Genomic DNA, 21,916 nt, shown 5'->3' with positions numbered 1-21,916 from the left:
TTTTAATTTTTAAATTTAATTATATTTTTGAATTATTTTTTATTTCAAATTTTATAGTTTTTACTAAAGCTTAATTTATTTTTGATCCATATTGAAATGAAAATTAAATTTAAAAACCGAATAAAGTAAGGAACAAGAATTAACCAATATTCGAATCCACAATTCCTAATGTACATATATAAAATAATAATAATAAAATAAAATAAAAATGGAATAAAGCTATTTATCAAAATAATCGTACATTACCCTTTTTTTTTTTTTTTTGAACATTAATCGCACATTACTTGAGTTTTACGAAATGAAAATTGCTATACTAAGTGCAACGTGGCACCAGATCATTGGATTTGGTATTGCACTAAAGCTATTGAGGATGCACCAGAACTATCTCTTCTTATTGGTAGGAGCCCCTGCGCAAGTAAACTAAACCAGAAACCTCAGCTCTCTCTCTCTCTCTCTCTCTCCCGCTTTCCTTGTATTTCTTTCTTTCTTTCTTTCTGGATCCTTCTGTGTTTTCGATCTTCAACCATGGTTCTCGAGGTACTATCCGAATTTCCATTTACTAATCGTCCAATGAAGATTCCGAATTTCCATTTACTACCTATTCTTTTTTTTTTTTTTTTTTTCTAAATCTTAGGGTTTTATTTTTCGGCTAATATGGATTCGCTTTTTATTTGCAGGCTACAATGATCTGTGTTGATAATTCAGAATGGATGCGAAATGGTGATTATTCGCCCTCTAGATTTCAAGCTCAGGCCGATGCTGTTAATCTTATTTGTGGAGCTAAGACACAGGTCCGATATCTTAATCTTTTACTTTACTATTTTTTTTCTTTCCCTTGGCTGATTGAACTTAGGGCAAACCTCTTCGACTGTATAGCGAAATTTCATTAATTAAAGGATATGGCTAGCGAAGTGAATTAATTACCAGTACCATCAAGAATCTCTCAATAATAAATTCTAATCATAAACAAAATTAATAATAGTAACACCCAAATGAAAATTTCGCTAATTAAAAGATATAGCTATCAAAGTGAATTACCAATACCATCAAGAATCTCTTAATAATAAATTCTAAGCATAACAAAATTTAATAATAGCAACACCCAAATGAATTCTCAATTGTATATATATAATATAATAAAAAGATGCCAACTAAATCATCCAAATTAATGAATGATTGAAAAAGAATAGGTTGAGTTTCGTTCTCTTATTGAGATATTTGGGAATGAGTGGATTTGGTTTCATCTGCAGTCTAATCCGGAGAATACAGTTGGAGTTCTGACAATGGCTGGGAAAGGTGTCCGTGTTTTGGTCACTCCTACCAGTGATCTTGGAAAGATCCTGGCATGTATGCATGGTTAGTTCTTCTTCTTGTTATGATTATTAGGTTTTATTTCTACTTTTCTTACAGTTGCATCACATAGCTTAGACATGCCGGTAAACACTGGTTCATTTGTATAGTGGTTATCTTTTTAAAGTTAGAGAAATCTTTTCCAAGTTAGAAGCTGAAGTAACATCTTGATAAGTCCATATAGCATAGGGCTCGATTTTCTGTCCTTATATTTTTCACTGCTTGGGGATTCTGTATATGGTTTTCGGTTATCATAATGTTTTTTTTTATTATATTTATATTTTTATGACCCTCAAATATTTTTTTAAAAAATGTTTTAGGTTTAGAAATTGGTGGTGACATGAACCTGGCAGCTGGTATCCAGGTGGCTCAGTTGGCTCTCAAGCATCGCCAAAATAAGAAGCAGCAACAAAGAATTATTGTCTTTGTTGGAAGGTACTTGATGTTGGAGACCATGTGTCTTTCTTTTTGTTATATTTATTTCCCATCCTTAAAAAATTCATTGTTTCACATTTTGGATTTCCAGTCCAATTAAACATGATAAGAAGGCGCTGGAGATGATTGGAAGGAAGTTGAAAAAGAACAGTGTAGCACTTGATATTGTTGACTTTGGCGAAGAAGATGATGGTAAACCTGAGAAGCTAGAGGCACTTCTTGCTGCCGTGAACAATAATGACACCAGCCACATTGTCCATGTTCCACCTGGTCCAAGTGCTCTTTCTGATGTACTCATAAGGTTGATGGTTATGTTTTTCTTCCACAGCTTCAATTTGATGTTTAAAGTATTGCGATTTTATTACTTAAGAGTAAAATGTTTTTGTCTTCTGTGGCAGTACACCTGTCTTCACTGGGGATGGGGAAGGTGGAAGTGGTTTTGCTGCAGCAGCCGCAGCAGCTGCAGCTGGTGGTGTCTCTGGCTTTGATTTTGGTGTAGATCCCAACCTCGATCCTGAGCTGGCCCTTGCTCTCAGGGTTTCCATGGAAGAGGAGAGGGCCAGACAGGAAGCAGCTGCTAAAAAGGCTGCCGAGGAGGCTTCTAAACAGGAAAAAGGAGGGGAACAGGCATCCAGCTCACAGGATGCAACTATGACTGAGCGTGCCACTGTTGCAACTTCTGAAGCTGAAAATAAGACGAATGATTCAGCGGTAGTTTCTTTTGTCCTTTCAAGCAGTAATGTTGCTAGCTTTTATGTTTGTTCGAGCACTTGATTTATTAGTAAAACTCTTACACTTTTGGTAATAAGATTTCTTGTATAATTGATACTTTTGTTAAACTTTTCCTGTTGATATTGTGACTGAACTATTTGCTCTCTTGATATGTTCTTTAATTTATCTTTTATGTTTACATGTTAGCTGACCTTAAATTTGTTACAGGATGATGATAATGCACTGCTACAGCAGGCTCTTGCTATGTCAATGGATCAACCTGCCTCCGGCCATGATGCGCGAGACACAGATATGTCAGATGCAGCTGGAGATGATCCAGAATTGGCTCTAGGTGAGTCAATGTTCAGTTGTATCACCCTTTTTTCTTTTTCCCCTGTCATGTTTCATAGGGATGGTGAATTACGTTAATCATTATGTTATATCTAAAGCAAGAATTCAATTCATCTTATTTCATAATAATATTGTACTTCAAATTGTCTGTTCTTATTTATTGTGCTAAATTTTCTCTGATTTAATCATTCTACGAAAGGAAATATTTAGATGCTGTCCAAATGCAAGTGATTGTTTTTATCTGCATATTGCCCTAAATTTTACTCTGGTGCGTGCAGCACTTCAATTGTCTGTACAAGAAGGTAATAAAGACCCAACAAGCCAGACTGATATGAGTAAACTGCTGGCTGATCAGAATTTTGTGTCTAACATACTTGCCTCGGTATGTAAGTCCCAAAATGTAATTTATTGTTTTTTATTTTCTCTCTTTTCAGCAGAGTAAATGAAACAATAAGTAATTTCCTTGAGCTTATATTCAAATGCTTTTGCAGCTTCCAGGGGTTGATCCAAATGATCCTTCAGTTAAAGATTTGCTTGCTTCCATGCAAAGCCAGTCAGAGGTGCATTTTTTGAAACTTCTAGTAGAATAGGATAAACATAAAGCTCAATAAAATTGGTCATAGGTCTTATATACTAGAGTTCTTTTGTTTGATTTCGCTTGTTAACTTTGTGGAATAGTGGGTGGTGTCATGTATTTAAATCGGTATGGGGGGCTTGAAATACATATAATTTGTCTTCATAAGATGTGTATAATTTTGTAATGACATTAATTCATGTTGTTGACTATAGTCTGCATTGGTTTCTAATTACCTCATTTACGATTTTTTAGCCTGAACAGAAGAAGAAGGATGATGACAATGCACCTAACGAGGACGGGAAGTGAACTTGAATCTAGAGTTGTTTTAGAAGTCAAAAAGCTCTCCATTGTTTGCACCGTTATTTGTGTTGGAAAGGGCTATCAGTCGAGCAAAGTGTGCAACATTGAAATGTAACTCTACATTGTTTCAACATTAATACATCTTTACCTTACTGAGAATTATGCATTTGATTCTATTTTTATTTTATTTTATTTTATTTTATTTATCCCTTATTGTTTTTAAAATGGGCTATAAAATGAATGCTTAGTTCTCTTGTTCGTTATGAATTTTTTTCATATGGTACTTTTCTATGGTAAGGATTATGCATCTAATTTACCGATTCACCACGTTGTGCTTAAAAGTTGCTAATATTTTCGTGAATCTGCAGTATTTAATGTTGGCATCTATGATTCTATCCTTCTATCCAAGTCCATAGATACGACCAACTTATGTATATATTTTTTAATTCTCTTAGAAAAGGAAAGCCTTTAACTTGGGAGGCCTTTTACTTAATGTTCACGTGCGGTTTCTAACATAATGGCCCAAGTCAAGTCTACGGCGTATCGCTACCCGACTTAAGCAATCGAATAAAAGCCTAAGCTATCCTTAAAACTGTTTTGAAGCAGCAGATTTGTCCTCACGGTCTGGTTGTTGGTATACCAGTTTTTGATTTTTTTTGTTTTTTGGTAGTAATTTTCAGTATACCAGTTGGTAAATGAAAACTCCATGCATTCTGATTCCTTGCGGATAGAGGCTGTGTACGTGCTAAGGTACATGGTACGAGCAATAATTACAATATTCCATGTATCAGTGGCAGAGCTTTTAAAGTTGGGTTCATTTGCTCACTATGAGAATAAGGTAACTGAGAAAATTTTTATCCCAAAAAAAAAATAGGTAATTTAGAAAATTCAATATTATAATGGACGAGCATAATATATATTTATATATATTCTTTCTCTTTCTTTTCTGACTAAACGTCGACATGATTCTATTCTAGTTTTTCGATATGCATTTTTTCAACGATGGTGGTTAATTAACACTAAGAAGAAGTGAGAAAACTTATAGGTGATGTATATGACAATAATTTATTTTAAATAACGGAACACATGCCGTTTATTTTGTGACATCTATATGTTTTTAAAATTTTTGGCCATGTGTGATAATTAATTGTTAGAGATTTACGTGATAAATGAATAACTGGGTGGCAACATTTTCTTCTAACACGTTCCACGATATTCATAAAACATTTCTTCCATATTTTATGAGAATTCATTATCTTATTATTAATAAAATAAAACAAACTAAATCTAATGCCTTGGACTCTTAATAAGTACATCATAATTTACATAACTAAGAAAAATCCATTATCTTGGACTCTAAATGTGTTACAAATTAGAAACATTTAAGTACATCGCCCTAGAACAGGAATGACAAAGATAAAGTGAGAGGGTACAAGGAGTCAATGACAGTATTATAAGGCCAAAAAGGATAGTTTTAGGCATGGTTTTCATCAAAATCAGTCTTGTCTACTTTTCTGTTCGGTAAAGAATCTTTTACTTTAACGTTTTTGGGAAAGGTGAAATGAATACAATTATACAAACACCCCCACGCAATTATTACCAAAAAAGGCAAAAACACCACCCCCTCCACCAAACATTGAACGAAAAAAGAAAATAAGACCCACCCCCTAAACATTGAACCAAAAAAGAGAAAAACATATTTACCCCAAAAAAAAAAAAAAAAAAAAGAAAAGAAAAAAGAAAGATAGAAAAACACCCCCACTAAACATTGACCCAAAAAAAAAAAAAAAAAAAATCCACTGAACTATCTCTCATTTTTCATGTTTACCAAACCCACTGGATTTTTCCAACGATGGTGGCTGACACAAAGTGAGAAAACTCAAGAACAAGTGAGAAAGCTTGTCGATGATGTCCAATTGGAATTCATGTAGGGATCATGTGCAACCAAATTTTAAATAGTATAATCTGTATATGATTGCACCAGCCATATATACATATAGATATTTTCATTTGTGAGCTTTTGACTGCAGAAATGGTGGCTGGTGCATGCATGACGAAGCAACATGCCATTATGTGGACATGATTGACCAAACAACTTTAGGTCATCGTGCCATAAAAGGGCAGTTCAATAAGGTTCCACGTGCTGGTTGGCAAATTGATCCATTTGGACACTCTGCTGTGCAAGCTTACCTCCTTGGAGCTGAGGTACTAACTTGAGTTTTCACTATTACTTTTCTTTCTTTGCTTTTGTCAATCTTTGATAACATTGACTTTTCATTTACAATATCATTATGAACAGTATACATTTTTAGTTTTACAATTTGGTTCCCTCAATCCACTTGTGTAATTCTGTGTTAAAGGCTGACACATTTCTTTCTTGCTATTTTATTCCAGCTTGGGTTTGATTCTGTACATTTTGCACGGATTGATTATCAGGACAGAGCAAAGCTCAGGGGAGATAAATCACTTGAAGTTATATGGCGTGGTTGCAAGACTTTTGGTTCTGCATCTCAGGTTTCAAATTGTAATTCCTGGTATGACAGTTTCTCTTTAAAGATGACATTCTGTGCCACCATCATACACTATGTGGACCCTTTTTGCAGATTTTTACCAATGCCTTTCCTGTTGACTGTAGTCCTCCAGAAGGTTTCCATTTTGAAGTGTTTGATGACTTCGTTCCAGCCAGGTTCAATGTTCAACAGGAATTACTTTTTTGGCAAAATCATTTTATGTTCTTGCTGAGTGTATTAATAATCTTTTCATTGACAAAATTGTGGGATAATCCTCTTCTTTTTGACTATAATGTTGAAGAACGGGTCAATGATTTTATTAAGGCTGCTCTGACACAAGTAAATCCTTATCTCCCATGATTTTTATTACATTGTCTCTACGGGCAAATGTTACCAGTACAAACCACATCATGTGGACAATGGGTGATGATTTAAATTATCAATATGCTGAGTCGTGGTTTAAACAAATGGACAAATTGATTCACTATGTTAATAAGGTAGATTGAACTCAAAAAATCTTTTTTTATTTTCTTTGCTTCAATTAGAGGAGCCTTAATCATGTCCAACTTCAAAACAGAATGTATGTATTCTTCTCAGGATGGTCGAGTCAATGCCTTGTATTCTACGCCATCTTTATACACTGATGCTAAACATGCAGCAAATGAGACATGGCCACTGAAAACTAATGATTACTTTCCGTGAGCATCACTTGTTTTCTTTTTCCCCATTTTGTTGCTTAAGAAGGTACCGTTGAATAAAATCTAACGTCTACATGCTTTTGTGATGATTGCTGACAGGTATGCAGATGATGCAAATGCTTACTGGACTGGATTTTTCACCAGTCGCCCAGGTCTGAAGCGCTATGTTCGGCTGTTGAGTGGATATTATGTGGCATGCGATTAGAATTGCTCTGTTCTGTTGTATATATTATACTGAGTAAAGATGAGATGGAAAGAAGACCTTTTTTTTTTTTTTTTATTTCCTTTCTTTCCTTTGGTAAGACAAAGGAAGAAATTTTTATGAGCAAGTAGGTAGAATATTACTGATTTAGAAATTATATTGGCTTCTTTCCATCATCAAGTGGGTAGTTATTATGGACATTAATAGAATTCTAACCAGATAACAATTTTTTTTGGGTGCAAAAAATAGGCAGCACGACAACTTGAATTCCTGGTTGGGAAAAGATCCACTGGTCCCACCACATATCGGCTGGGGGATGCTCTAGGGACTGCACAGCACCATGATGCTGTCAGTGGTACTTCTAGACAACATACAACAAATGACTATGCAAAACGCCTGGCAAATCGGTGCCTCTGAGGTACGTTGCTAGTATGACTTTTAAGTTTGTTGCTTACTGAGTTTTGTGTCTGTCTGATAGCAAATTACTTCTTCAGAAATCTAATATAGTTTAATGACTTTTTATAGGCAGAAGTTGTGGTTAATTCTGCTTTGTCATGCCTGACTAAAAAGGATACATCAGGATCTCAATGTCAGGTGCAAGACTCAGCATTTAGACAGGTGATACTCAATGCGGTTCTTTTGTGTTCCATCATTTTAGGATTTTTTTTTTTTTTATCCAAATATTTTCCTAAATTTCAACCATCTTCAATCAGTAATAATAAAGTTGCATTTTCTTGTCTAATGCTGCTAATTTTGCTTCCTCTTCATTTTGCCCTCCTCCTCTCTTTTTGAACAGTGTCAATTACTTAATATCAGTTTCTGCCTACCAACAGAGGAAAATATTCCACAAGGGAAAAGCTTGGTAAGATTTCATTTCTTTCTTTATATTGTTGTGAATAGTATGTCGAATTTCTTGTTCATTCTTTTCTACTGGTTATCTACAGGTTGTAGTGGCTTATAACCCTCTTGGATGGAATCGTACTGACATCATCAGGATATCGGTTCTATATGATCTATGTCACAATCTCCTCCAGGTTAGCGATGCCAATCTTGTTGTTAAAGATTCTTCAGGTAATCCCATTGAGGCACAATATGTACGTCTGGATAATGTTACAATTAACTTGAGAAATTTCTATACAGAAGTCCACATGGGACAGTCACCAGAAGAAGTCCCTAGTATTGGCTTCACTTTCAAGTGTCTGTGCCACCACTTGGTTGGAACACATACTTCATTTCTCAGGGAGCTGGAAAAGGTAGATACTTACTTGCTTTTCTCCTTCAATAATTGAATTTACCTTTACTTGTTTTAATGCTCTACCTTTGAATGTCCTTCTATGCACCAAAATTTAGTTACCATGATGCCCAGTTTAATATTTCCTCCAAATTGTTTCAGTGAATCGAAGGTTTCGTTATCTCCCCAAGAAGGACAATCAACAGAATAAGACCATTGAAATTGGACCTGGAAATCTGAAGTTGTCCTTTTCTTCTACTTCAGGACAGCTGAAAAGAATTTTTAACTCTTAAAACAAGGGTAAATTGTTTCACATCAGTTGGACTGTATCTGCAAAATTATCTTTAAAGCAGTGGTTTTACTATAAATGCAGGCAACTGATCCAGTGATAAACTATTTTTGACATTTATGTTAAAGTTTTAGTTAAAGATATCTGGGAGGTGAATTAAAAATAATTTTCTTTCCAGACAAACCAACCGCTAATCCTTTTTTTAGAGATTGTTTCACTGAAATAAGAGGAAAAAGAAACAATATTGTTAAACTGAAATGAAGAATTAAAGCTTTTTCTTGCTTGTCTCCCATCTTATTTATCAAGAATAGTCCGAGGACGTGATAACCTTTACTTGATTATTGAATATTAACAGGTTGATGTACCCATACAGCAAAGCTATCTATGGTATGGAGATGATAAAGATGGACAGGTATCTACGCACCTCTGCTGCTACATTTTGAGTACTGAAAAACTAAGTTCTTTGTCATTACAATGCCTTTCTGTGCTTCAAATGATCTTTCTTGCAGCCTTCTGGTGCATATATTTTCCGGCCTAATGGCACTACTCCAACTTTTGTTTCAAGATCAGTAAGCCTTTCCTTACATATTTAAATGTCCTTGATGAATTTTTAAACCTCTCATAACATTTTGTTGTTCTTCTTCCATGTCTCTTCATGAAGCTGACTAAATTTCTACATATCTATAGGTGCCACTGAAGGTAGTTCGTGGATCACTGCTTGATGAGGTTCACCAACAGTTTGGTCCTTGGATCTATCAGGTGATTGACATATTTTTGAGCATAATATAGTAAAGGCATATCTTAATATGGAAGATGTTGAACAGAATTCTTTAAAAATGATAAAATTAATTGACAGAGAAACAAGTTTTGGACCACTGCATATAATTATTTATTATATAAGTGGAAGGTCTTGAAGTATAAAAGAACCCAACATGGATAGTTATTAATGTTTACCTTTTTGTTTATATCATAATCCATCTTTGGTTGGCTAATCTCTAGTTTATGTTCTTGTATTAGGTTAGTAGACTTTACAAAGACAAAGAGCATGCTGAAGTCGAATTTACTGTGAGTGATACAACCTGGCTCATTTTTTTTTTTTTTTTTTTAATCAAGGAAACAATTTACCGAACTCAAATTGAGTAGTTGTGTTCTGACAAAATTTTTATTTTGAAGATTGGTCCGATTCCCACAGATGAGTGTTGGAAAAGAGGTTATCACACGACTGACAACAAATTTGGCCACCGACAAGGTGTTTTACACTGATTCCAATGGAAGAGATTTTCTGAAACGGGTAGGTTTTTCATAACAAATTTCATTAAATGTATATATATATATATATATAACTCTAAACTCAATGAGAAAATGCTATTTGTTTTAGTTTCAACCATGTATTGTTTTGAAAAGAGATTGATTCTCTGTTATACAGATTATGCAAGAAAATACTACTTCAAATCTATTTGCATGAGAATCGTACACCTCACTGAACTAAAATGTTTGGCTTTCCATTTCATGGATTCAAAGATCCTAGTTTATGGTGGTGCAATATTGAAATCTACCGTTATGGCTTGCAGGTTCGGAACTACAGAGAAGACTGGAACCTTAATGTTACTCAACCTGTAGCAGGAAACTATTATCCAGTAATATAGTGTTGCATTACTTAAAATGATTGAGAAATTACTGATTTAATTCAATGCTGTAACAATGGTTTTAGTCACTTCTAGAAATTAATTGTTTGATTACTTGCTTGTCCTTTTCTTTTCCAGCTTAATCTTGGAATTTTCACTGCGGAAAAGAAATTTGAACTCCTAGTCCTGGTTGATCGTGCTAGTGGAGGAGCTAGCAATAAAGATGGAGAGCTAGAGCTAATGCTTCATAGGTTCACTTTTCATATAGTTGAATTTTCAGCATTCATGTCAAATATTTGATTTCTTATGCGGGTGGCATGTGTAAAATATTTGCCCTTTTTGATGCTCCAGGCGCTTGCTTTTAGATGACTTTCGAGGAGTGGCAGAAGCCCTTAATGAAACTGTTTGAGCTAGTGGTTCATGTGAAGGACTAACTGTATGACTTTACATAACAAAAAAGAAATTTCTCTTCAAATAATGTAACTTTTCGCCCTATACATGTAGACTTTTGATGAAATGTTTTCTTCAAAGGCTAATCAGTCTTGCAGGTTCTGAATTGAGTTAAGATGTGATGCCTTGTTTTAATATAAAGTGCTTCGTCTACATGTTAATGTCACTTTTGTATCTTACTTTTATAATCTATGTTCAGATTCGAGGCAATTACCATGTGAGCATCAACCAGCTGGGTGCTGGGGCACGCTGGCGCCGTACAACTGGCCAAGAGATATATTCACCACTTGGTCTAGCTTTTTGGCATGAAGTATGCATGTCTTTGATCATAAATACATATTAATGTTGGTTTTTCTAGTGCTTAATTTGATAATATAATTTTATCATTCAGATATTGGAGGATTGGACAGCATCTCGTTTGACAAAAGCATCTACAATTGATCCAAATTACAGCTTGCCTCTCAATGTTGCTTTGATTACTCTTCAGGTTACTTTGTTAAGCCACTATATGGTAAATTTAGTGTTTACTCTCTATATATCTGTCTCCCATCCTTGTTTTTTGCAGGAGTTGGATGATGGAAGTGTGCTTCTCCGTCTGGCACATCTATACGAGGTAAGAATAGTGTGTGAGTTCTCTTCTTTATATTTATATTCAAATGAGCTTAATTTATATATGACACTACGCGGTTAACAAATCAATTTGTTGACAATCCGCTTAATTATATGGACGTTAAAGAGTTAAAAATGCTAATTATTTGGAAATAAAAATGTAGTTGAGCTGCAACTTTTCCAATATATATGAGAAGGTTGAGGATGAGAAGAATTGCTAACAAAGACACTCAGTTGAATGTTGAAATTTTTGGTTTCCTCTATTTACCACAAATTCTCTGACAACTAAGTTGATAAAGTAATATTTATTTCCACATAGTTAATATAGTTTACGTACCCTTATTCATTAGTCTGAATGTAATAGGCGGGTGAAGATCCTGAATATTCAACGTTGAGTAAAGTGGAACTGAAGAAGCTATTTACTGGGAAAACGGTATGTGTTTAAATTTTAAGGCCATTACAGCTTCTGTATAAATTATATTTATGTTTGTTAGATTAGAAACGGCTTCTTCGTATAATGCTTTTATATTGAAATCTCAGATAAAGGAGGTAACTGAAATGCGCTTGTCAGCAAACCAAGAGAAGTCAAAGATAAAGCGTTTGACACGGAAAGTAGAGGGCGACAATAGAACCTGAACCTGTTGGAGGCGGCCTTGTTAATAATTCAACTCTTGTAGTAGAGCTTGGTCCTTTGGAAATACGCACTTTCTTACTGAAATTTTAGCCAGTTTTATCCATAACTTTCATAGGAGTTAATAAAATATTTTTATGAATAACCATATGGATCCAGTCAAATACTTTGACTGGGATTTTTTGTTTAAAATTGTTTTTCCGGGCTTAATTTATTTTATATTATGCGAACTTGCGTACTATATAATGTCAGAAAGACATTTCTCTCTCCATATTTGTATTACTCAATTTCTTTCTGTTCCAAACAACTTTCACAGCCCATTTAAGTAGATAAAATAAACAGAACAAAAATATAGTTGGAGCGAAAGCAAAGACCTTGGCATTCTCATTAATTGTATGTGAGTAGTTTGGTAGGACTTTTTGATTCGGTACTGAACTGTATGTGATAAATAAGATAAATAGTTTATAAATTAATGAATATATATATTTCTCTATCTCTCTTTTTGTCTATTCAGTTTATCTGCTACGTTTTTGTTTTTATGTGGATTGCATGATTTTGCACAATTGACTGATGGGTGTTTGATTTCATTTCCCAATTATAAATTTTCAACATTTTACTTTTATTATTATTATTTTTATCCCCTCAAAATATATAATTAAAAAAAAAAATTTGGCTGTGTTGGACTGGCGCTGCATTTAATAGCTGTTTCCAACCGCCGTATTTTATTTTTTTATTTGTGCGGAGAGGGTCTAAATGATAAAGCCTGCAAGAGTTAAAGATTGCCGTGGGATTATGGAATCATCATTTAAAAAAAACTTGTCTTTTTGACAAAATAATTCTTGTCTTCTTATAAATGATGTGGTTAAGACTCTGGCAACTTAAAAAGCGCATAATAAAGAAAGTCAACAAAATAATATTTCCAGGGAAGAAAATGGAAAAGCATCTAAGGAAAAAAGTGGAAAATCCAGCAAGAAACTATAGCACGTGGACAAATCTGGGAAAAAATCGTCCTAACAAAGAATTAATTAAATTCTTTTTGCGGGCTCTACAACTTTATCCTATTATTCACCTTTTTTAACCTTTATCGACTTTGTTCTAACACATTAAACCATATTCATCAAAATATTCCATATTTTACGTTTCAATATCATTGATTGTCTTACTAAAAATAAAATTAACAAAATCCAATGTCTTGGACTCTTAATAAACGAATGATCGTTTATATGGTAACAAAGAGAAAATCCAATACCATGTACTCTTAATAAATGTATTACAAATTACACATTTTTAAGTAGATCACCCCAGGCCACGAAGAAAGAGACAGAGACAATGACAAAGGTAAGGATAGAAAGTGTACAATGACAGTAGTAAAACGGAGGGCTTCAAGCATGGTTTTCATCAAATCAGTCTTCGTCTACTTTCTGTTGGGTAAAGAATCTTGTAATCTAACTTTTTTTTTTCCTTATTATTATTATTATTATTTTTGGAAAGGGGAAACGAATACAATTATACGTACTCCTCCAACCGTCTCTCGTCGTCCATGCACACTAAAATTCCACAGATAAGACAATTTTTTTTTTTCTCTTTAATTGTTTTAATAATTTTTTTTTTCTTTGTTTTAAGTGTGCAATGGTAGCTGTGAAGGTAAGAAAACCCAATTATTGACTCATTACGCAGTTAAAAAAATAAAAATAAAAATAAACCAAAACTTTTTTCACTCTAAACATACAGTATTACAGCCTGTCTATATTATTTCCACTTTAGTGGTCCAAATGCAGTCAGCGTCATACCCAACAAATCCAAATAAAAGCCGAAAAGACTATCCTTTTATCATCTGAAGCAGCACATATTTTCCTCAATTTCAGTGACTAAAACTCAAACCACAATCCCACGTGATATCATCGACACAGTGACTAGAGAAAAATCCGAAGCACTGTCCCTCACGCCGACACCGACACCCGTTTTTCTCGCCGTTAGATCAGCCTCTCCTTATCTAGAAACGCACATCGAAAGGTCAGTAAGTCGAGCTCAAGTAGACGCGGCTGTATCTGAATTACCCCAGCTTTCCTACCTCCTTTGGAATTTTCATTAATTAAAAACCAGCTCTGGCTCTCAGATAACGCCGTTCAAAATTTTCACATGCGAATTTTAGGTGCGTTGAAAAGTCTTAGAATGAAGACAGCGAAACAACAACCTGTGCAGACATTGGACTGCCAACCCTCAATAAATACCATGATCTGTTGCTTTTGGGTTCGGCCGGCTAGCCACTGGCTGAGGAGAAAACGAGGCTTGGTTTTGTCCCTTTCCGACAAAGAAAGGAAAAAAAAGAAAAAAAGAATATGGAAAACGTAGATTTGCTCTCGATTGTTGGTATTATAAGAATCGACCAGTACAAAAGTTCCAAACGTTGCATAGGCATTTGAGTGTTTGGAAAGGAATATGTTTAGAGGTTTTGGAATGGGAAACTTGGGTGGTCTAGCCTCCTCTGATATACCGCTTGTGCTTGTTTTTGTTGTGCTTTATTTGTCTAATGGAGTAGTTAATGGAGCTTATATGAAGTACGACACTGGGAGTGGTGTCGTTGAAGGCAAATTGAATGTTCATTTGGTTGCGCATTCTCATGACGACGTCGGTTGGTTGAAGACGATTGATCAATACTATGTTGGATCAAACAACAGCATTCAGGTACTTTACAATATTCTACTTTACTACCAGTAAATATACTAATTGATTTCGATTTGAAAAAGCTAAGGTTGACTTTTCTTAATTAGTTGGTTAGTTTGATTTCGATTTTTATTTTTTATTTTTTGGTGCAGGGTGCTTGTGTTGAAAATGTGCTGGACTCAGTTGTGGAATCGTTGCTTCGTGATCCCAATAGGAAGTTTGTATTTGCTGAGATGGTAATTAAACCAAATGGAATTGTTAAATTGTCTGTATTTTGATTTTGTTCATAAGGCCTAAAACAGAAAAAAAGTTACTGTTTGATCAATTTGTTTGCACGCAAATTTTACTTGCTTTGGATGTATAACTAAAATATTTGCGATTTTATGAGATAAGAAAGATCAAAAGTTAAATTCAAGAATAAAATGGGCATACATATATATATATATATACACATTGTTATATTATTTTTCTTTCTTTTCTAACTACACTTGATATGAGTGACAGGCATTTTTCCAACGATGGTGGCTAACACAGAGTGAGGAAATTCAAGAACAAGTGAGAAAACTTGTAGATGATGGCCGATTGGAATTCATGTAGGGATCATATGCAACCAATTTTAAAAAGTATAATCTATATATGTTTGCATCAATCATATATATATATATATAGATATAGATATACTCATTTGTGAGCTTTTGAGTGCAGAAATGGTGGCTGGTGCATGCATGACGAAGCAACATGCCACTATGTAGACATGATTGACCAAACGACTTTAGGTCATCGTGCCATAAAAGAGCAGTTCAATAAGGTTCCTCGTGCTGGTTGGCAAATTGATCCATTTGGACACTCTGCTGTGCAAGCTTACCTCCTTGGGGCTGAGGTACCAACTTCTTGAGTCAGCTGACTATTCTTTTCTATGCTTTTGTCAATCATTGGTAACAATGAGTTGACTTCTCATTTTCGATATCATGAGGATTGTTTTTAGTTTTACAATATTGGTTTCAACTGTGTAATTCTGTGCTAAAAGCTGACACATTTTCCATCTTGCAATTTTTTTTTTGCAGCTAGGGTTTGAATCTGTACATTTTGCACGGATTGATTATCAGGACAGAGCAAAGCGCAAGGAAGATAAATCACTTGAAGTTATATGGCGTGGTTCCAAGACTTTTGGTTCTTCATCTCAGGTTTTGAATTGTAATTCCTGGAATGACAGTTTCTCTTTAAAGATGACATCCTGTGCCACCATCATATAATATGGACCCTTTTTGCAGATTTTTACCAATGCCTTTCCTGTTCACTACAGTCCTCCAAAAGGTTTCCATTTTGAAGTGTCTGAAGATTTTGTCCCAGTCCAGGTTCAATGTTCAACAGGAATCACTATTTTTGCGAAGGCATTTGATGTTCTTGCTAAGTATATCATATAATCTTTTCAATGTCCAAAATGCAGGATAACCCTCTTCTTTTTGACTATAATGTTGAAGTACGGGTCAATGATTTTATTAAGGCTGCTCTTACACAAGTAAGTTCTTATCTCCCCTGACTTTAATTACATTGTTTTACTCTTTAAAAATAGATCTCAGGTATGTGATATGTGCTTGAGTTATGTTTCTCTCCAGGCAAACGTGACCAGGACAAACCACATCATGTGGACGATGGGTGATGATTTCCAATATCAATATGCTGAGTCATGGTTTAAACAAATGGACAAATTGATTCACTATGTTAAGAAGGTAGAATGAACTCCAAAAATCATTTTTTTTTTCTTTTTTATTTCCCTTGTTTTATTTATAGGAGCTTTAATTGGTGTTCCATTTCAAAACAGAATGTATGTGTTAAGCTTTGTTAAACTTCTCAGGATGGTCGAGTCAATGCCTTGTATTCTACGCCATCTTTATACACCGATGCTAAACATGCAGCAAATGAGACATGGCCACTGAAAACCGATGATTACTTTCCGTGAGCATCAATTGTTTTCTTTTTCCCCATTTTGTTGATAAACCAGATATTGTTGACTAAAATCTAATGCTTACATGCTTTTGTGATGATTGCTGACAGGTATGCAGATGGTGCAAATGCTTACTGGACCGGATTTTTCACTAGTCGCCCAGGTTTGAAGGGCTATGTTCGGAAGTTGAGTGGATATTATGTGGTATGTGTTTAGAAATGTTCTCCTGTTGAAATTATACCAAGTAAAAATGAGATAGAAAAAAGCCTTTTTTTTCTTTTTTTTCTTTGGATAAGACAAGGAAGAAATTTTATGAGCAAGTAGGTAGTTTACCTGTTTAGAAGTTATATTGGCTTCTTTCCATCGTCAAGTAGGTATTATAAGCATTACTAGAATTTAAGCAGATAACGATTTTTTTTTTTTTTTTTTTTTGGGGGGGAAAAAATAGGCAGCAAGACAACTTGAATTCCTCGTTGGGAAAAGATCCACTGGTCCCACCACATATGGGCTGGGAGATGCTTTGGGGATTGCACAGCACCATGATGCTGTCACTGGTACAGCTAAACAGCATACAACAAATGACTATGCAAAGCGCCTGGCAATCGGTGCCTCTGAGGTACGCAGCTAGTGTGACTATTAAGTTTGTTCCCTACTGAGTTTTCTGCTTGTCTCAGTGCTAAATTTGTCCTCAGAAATCTAATATAGTTTGATGACACTTATCGTAGGCAGAAATTATGGTAAATTCTGCTTTGTCATGCCTGACTAAGAAGAATACATCAGGATCTCAATGTGAGCTGAAAGACTCAGTATTTAGACAGGTGATCCTCATTGTGGTTCCTTTGTGTTCCATCATTTTAGGATTTTTACATCAAAGTCTTTTCGTCAATTAGACCATCTTCAATTAAGAATAATAAACTTGCATATTCTTGTCTAATGCTTGCTATTTTTTGCTTCCTTTTCTTTTTGTCCTCCTCCTCTATTAAACAGTGTCAATTACTTAATATCAGTTTCTGCCCACCAACGGAGGAAGATATTCCACAAGGGAAAAGCTTGGTAAGCTTTCAAGTCTTTATGTATTTTGTTGTGAATAGTATGTTGACTTTCTTGTTCATTCTTATCTATTGGTTATTTACAGGTTGTAGTGGTTTATAACCCTCTTGGATGGAATCGTACTGACATTGTCAAGATACCGGTGAGTATGTTATTTCATTTTCTCAGATATCTTTTTCCTTATATATGCAGCCTATACAATATGATCTAAGTCAATCTCCGGCCTCCAGGTTACTGATGCCAATCTTATTGTTGAAGATTCTTTGGGCAATTCCATTGAGGCACAATATGCAAGTCTGGACAATGTTACAATAAACTTGAGAAATTACTATACAGAAGCCTACTTGGGCCAGTCACCAAAAGAAGTCCCTAAGTATTGGCTTCACTTTCAAGTATCTGTGCCACCACTTGGTTGGAACACATACTTCATTTCTAAGGCAGCTGGAAAAGGTAGATATTTACTTGCTTTTCTCCTTCTGAGTCTTACAATTATTGAATTTATCTATACTTATTTTAATGCTCTACCTTTGAATGTCCTTATATGCATCAAAATTTAGTTTCAATGAAGCCCAGTTTCATAGTTGCTCCAAATTGTTTCAGGGAATAATAGAAGGTATGGCTATTTCTCTGAGGACAATCCACAGAATGACACCATTGAAATTGGACCCGGAAATCTGAAATTGTCCTATTCTTCCACTTCAGGACAACTGAAACGGATTTATAACTCTAAAACGGGGGTAAGTTGTTTCAAATCTGTTGGACATTAGCTACAAAATATCTTCTAAAGCAATGATTTTACTATAAATGCAGGCAAGTGGTCCAGTGACACATTATTTTTGACATTTGTATTAAAATTTTAATTAAAGATATCTAGGAGGTGAATTATAAATAATTTTCTTTCTAGAAACACCAATCACTAATTAATTTTTAGAGACTGTTTAACTAAAATGAGAGGAAAAGGAAAGATAAAGGATAAAGTTTTTCTTTCTTGTCTTCCTATCTTAATTATCAAGAATATTCCAAGGCTGAAATAACCTTTATTTGATTATTGAATATTAACAGGTTGATGTACCTATACAGCAAAGCTATCTGTGGTATGGTTCAAGCGATGGTGGTGAGGATGGACAGGTATACATGCAACTCTGCTGCTACATTTTGATTACCGCAAAACGGAGTACTTAGTTACAATGCCTTTCTGCACTTGAAATGATCTTTGTTGCAGGCTTCTGGTGCATATATTTTCCGGCCTAACGGCGCTCTTCCAACTGTTGTTTCGAGATCAGTAAGCGTTTCCTTTTTACATATTTTAATGTCTTTGATGAATTTTTAACTTCTCATTACATATTTTTGTTCTGCTGCCATATCTCTTCACTAAGCTGACTAAATTTCTAAATATCTATAGGTGCCATTGAAGGTCATTCGTGGATCACTGCTTGATGAGGTTCACCAACAGTTCAGTCCGTGGATCTATCAGGTACTCAACATATTTGTGAGCATCATATGTAAAGGCATATCTTAATGTGGAAGATGTTGAACAGAGTTTTTTAAAAATGATAAAATTAAATAACAACGAAACAAAATTATAGGACTACTGCGTATTCTTGTTTATTTTATGACTGGAAGGTCTTGAAGTATAAAAGAACCCTACATGAGTAGTTGTTAATATTTACCTTTTGGTTTATATCATATTCCATCTTTGGTTTGCTAATCTTTAGTCTATGTTTTTTTGTTAGGTTACTAGACTCTACAAAGACAAAGAGCATGCTGAAGTTGAATTTACTGTGAGTGATATTGCCTGTCACTTTTGTTCTAATCAAGGAAACTGTTTTCTAAAACTAAAATTGAGTAGTTGTATTTCTGACAATTTTTATTTGGAAGATTGGTCCAATTCCGACAAATGATAGTGTTGGAAAAGAGGTCATCACACAACTGACAGCAAATTTGGCCACTGACAAGGTGTTCTACACTGATTCCAATGGAAGAGATTTTCTGAAACGGGTAAGTTTCTCATAACAAACTTTCAGTAATCGTTTTATATATATATATATATATATATGAGAAAACATTCTATTAGTTTTACTTTCAACCATATAGTTTCAAACAGGCAGTGATGCTCTGATATACAAATGATGCAAGAAAATATTACTTCAAATCTATTTGTATGAGAATCATACACCTTACTGAACTAAAAAGTGTTGCCTTCCTAGTTTATGGTGGTGCAATATTGAAATCTAGTGTTACGGTCTTGCAGGTTCGAAACTACAGAGAAGACTGGAACCTGACTGTTACTCAACCTGAAGCAGGAAACTATTATCCAGTAATTTTTCAAACTGTAGCCAAATGAACCATATATAGCATTGCATTACCTAAAAGTGATTGAGAATATACTTCTAGAATTTAATTGTTTGATTACCTGGTTGTCCTTTTTTTTTTCCCCAGCTTAATCTTGGAATTTTCACTGCGGATAAGAAATCTGAACTCTCGGTCCTGGTTGATCGTGCTACTGGAGGAGCTAGCATTAAAGATGGAGAACTAGAGCTAATGCTTCACAGGTTCAATTTTCGTACAATCCAATTTTCAGCATTCAGTTCAAATATTTGATTTCTTTCTTATGTGGGCGTGTGTAAACTATTTCCCTTTTTGATGTGCCAGGCGTTTGCTTGTTGATGATTCTCGAGGAGTGGGAGAAGCCCTTGATGAATCTGTTTGTGTCAACGGTACATGTGAAGGACTAACGGTATGACTTACATAACAATATATATATATATATATATTTTTTTTTTTATCTTCAAGTGATACACTTTTCTTTCCCCAATACATGTAGACAATGGGTGGAATGCTTTCTTAATGATAGTCAGTCTTACAGGTTCTGCATTGAGTCAAGATACAATTTCTTGTCTTAACTTAAAATGCTTCATCTATACATGTTAATGTCCATTCTGTATCTTACTTTATAAACTATGTCCAGGTTCGAGGAAATTACTATGTGAGCATCAACCAGCTGGGGGCTGGGGCACGCTGGCGCCGAACAACTGGCCAAGAGATATATTCACCGCTTGTTTTAGCTTTCTCACATGAAGTATGTCTTTGACCAATCATACATATTAATGTGGCTTGTTCTAATACTTAATCTGATAATATAATTTGATCACTCAGAAATTGGAGGATTGGACAGCATCTCGTTCGACAAAAGCATCTACCATTGATCCAAATTACAGCTTGCCTCCCAATGTTGCTGTTATTACTCTTCAGGTGACATTCTATATGGTAAATTCAGTGCTCCATACCCTCTATATGTCTCTCTCACCCTTGTTTTTTGCAGGACTTGGATGATGGAAGTGTGCTCCTCCGACTGGCACATCTATACGAGGTAAGAAGATGGTGTGTGTATAGTGCTCCTCTTTATATTTGTATTCAAATGGACTTAATTTCTATATCAAACTAAACAATCAATAAAACACTTTTTGAAAATCTGGTTAATTATATGGATGTTAGAAAATTAGAAAAGCTACTTATTTGGAAATAAAAAAGTAACATGAGCTCAATTTTTCCAATATATATGAGAAAGTTAAGCACTGTAATAAGAATTGCTAACTAAGACACTCTATTCAATGTTGAATTTCTCAAACTAGAATTTGGTTTCCTATGTTTAACACATATTCTCTGATATGATAAAAGTATTATAATTTTTTACACATAGCTAAATATAGTTTGCATACGCTTATTCATTGGTCTGTGAATACAATAGGCGGGTGAAGATCCTGAATATTCAACATTGAGTCAAGTGGAACTGAAGAAGCTGTTTACTGGCAAAACGGTATGTGGAATTGAAGGACATTGGAGCTTCTGTATGGATTAGATTTATGTTAATTTTTTAAAAAATATAATAGAAACTGTTTCTTCATATGATCTTTTATATTGAAATCTCAGATAAAGGAGGTAACCGAAATGAGCTTGTCAGCAAACCAAGAGAAGTCAGAGATAAAGCGTTTGACATGGAAAGTAGAAGGTGACAATGGAGTAGAACCTGAACCAGTTAGAGGTGGCCCTGTTAATAATTCAACTCTTGTAGTAGAGCTTGGTCCTATGGAGATACGCACTTTCTTACTGAAATTTTAGTCAATAATTGTATGTAAACTTCTAATAAGAGTCTCTAAAGACTCAATAAAACATTTTAATAATAAATATGATCCAATCAAATAATTTGACTGCAACTTTGTCTCTTTTTTTTTTTTAATATATATTTCGTGAACTTGCACAGAATACGAGGTTAGAAAGACATTTCTAT

At 34.6% G+C, this 21,916-nt stretch overlaps 2 protein-coding genes and 1 pseudogene across 3 annotated transcripts; all 3 read left to right on the top strand.

The window, feature by feature from the left end:
- Nucleotides 1–375: 375 nt before the first annotated feature.
- LOC107424434 (26S proteasome non-ATPase regulatory subunit 4 homolog) lies at nucleotides 376–3,930 on the top strand. 2 transcript variants are annotated; one of them, XR_001582027.4, is made up of 10 exons: nucleotides 376–537; nucleotides 678–791; nucleotides 1,251–1,356; nucleotides 1,671–1,785; nucleotides 1,877–2,086; nucleotides 2,184–2,496; nucleotides 2,725–2,848; nucleotides 3,126–3,233; nucleotides 3,339–3,407; nucleotides 3,677–3,930. XR_001582027.4 is itself a non-coding variant. In XM_016034242.4 (10 exons), the coding sequence occupies exons 1-10, from the start codon at nucleotides 526–528 to the stop codon at nucleotides 3,728–3,730; spliced, it is 1,221 nt and encodes a 406-aa protein (XP_015889728.2). In that variant the 5' UTR covers nucleotides 376–525; the 3' UTR covers nucleotides 3,731–3,930. The 2 variants fall into 2 exon arrangements, 1 of the variants encoding a protein (XP_015889728.2); XM_016034242.4 differs by having other exon boundaries at nucleotides 3,126–3,229.
- Nucleotides 3,931–5,487: 1,557 nt separating this feature from the next.
- On the top strand, nucleotides 5,488–12,391 carry LOC107424421 (alpha-mannosidase-like; annotated as a pseudogene).
- A 1,453-nt stretch (nucleotides 12,392–13,844) lies between these two features.
- LOC107424470 (alpha-mannosidase) lies at nucleotides 13,845–21,842 on the top strand. Its single transcript, XM_016034287.4, has 29 exons — nucleotides 13,845–14,654; nucleotides 14,786–14,869; nucleotides 15,138–15,226; nucleotides 15,339–15,513; nucleotides 15,698–15,817; nucleotides 15,905–15,988; nucleotides 16,081–16,152; nucleotides 16,250–16,363; nucleotides 16,489–16,589; nucleotides 16,689–16,782; nucleotides 17,027–17,194; nucleotides 17,304–17,396; nucleotides 17,566–17,631; nucleotides 17,714–17,770; nucleotides 17,859–18,078; nucleotides 18,229–18,365; nucleotides 18,691–18,756; nucleotides 18,851–18,910; nucleotides 19,031–19,102; nucleotides 19,362–19,409; nucleotides 19,507–19,626; nucleotides 19,880–19,945; nucleotides 20,068–20,180; nucleotides 20,281–20,365; nucleotides 20,597–20,707; nucleotides 20,785–20,880; nucleotides 20,951–20,998; nucleotides 21,377–21,445; nucleotides 21,559–21,842. Exons 1-29 carry the CDS (start codon nucleotides 14,409–14,411, stop codon nucleotides 21,745–21,747), a joined length of 3,063 nt encoding a protein of 1,020 aa, XP_015889773.2. The 5' UTR covers nucleotides 13,845–14,408; the 3' UTR covers nucleotides 21,748–21,842.
- The last annotated feature ends 74 nt before the right edge of the window (nucleotides 21,843–21,916 follow it).

The sequence above is a fragment of the Ziziphus jujuba genome, chromosome 7 (assembly GCF_031755915.1).
Source record: "Ziziphus jujuba cultivar Dongzao chromosome 7, ASM3175591v1".
NCBI lineage: Eukaryota > Viridiplantae > Streptophyta > Magnoliopsida > Rosales > Rhamnaceae > Ziziphus > Ziziphus jujuba.
The sequence above is the reverse complement of the archived record's forward strand: the minus strand, read 5'-3'. Positions and strand labels throughout refer to the sequence as shown.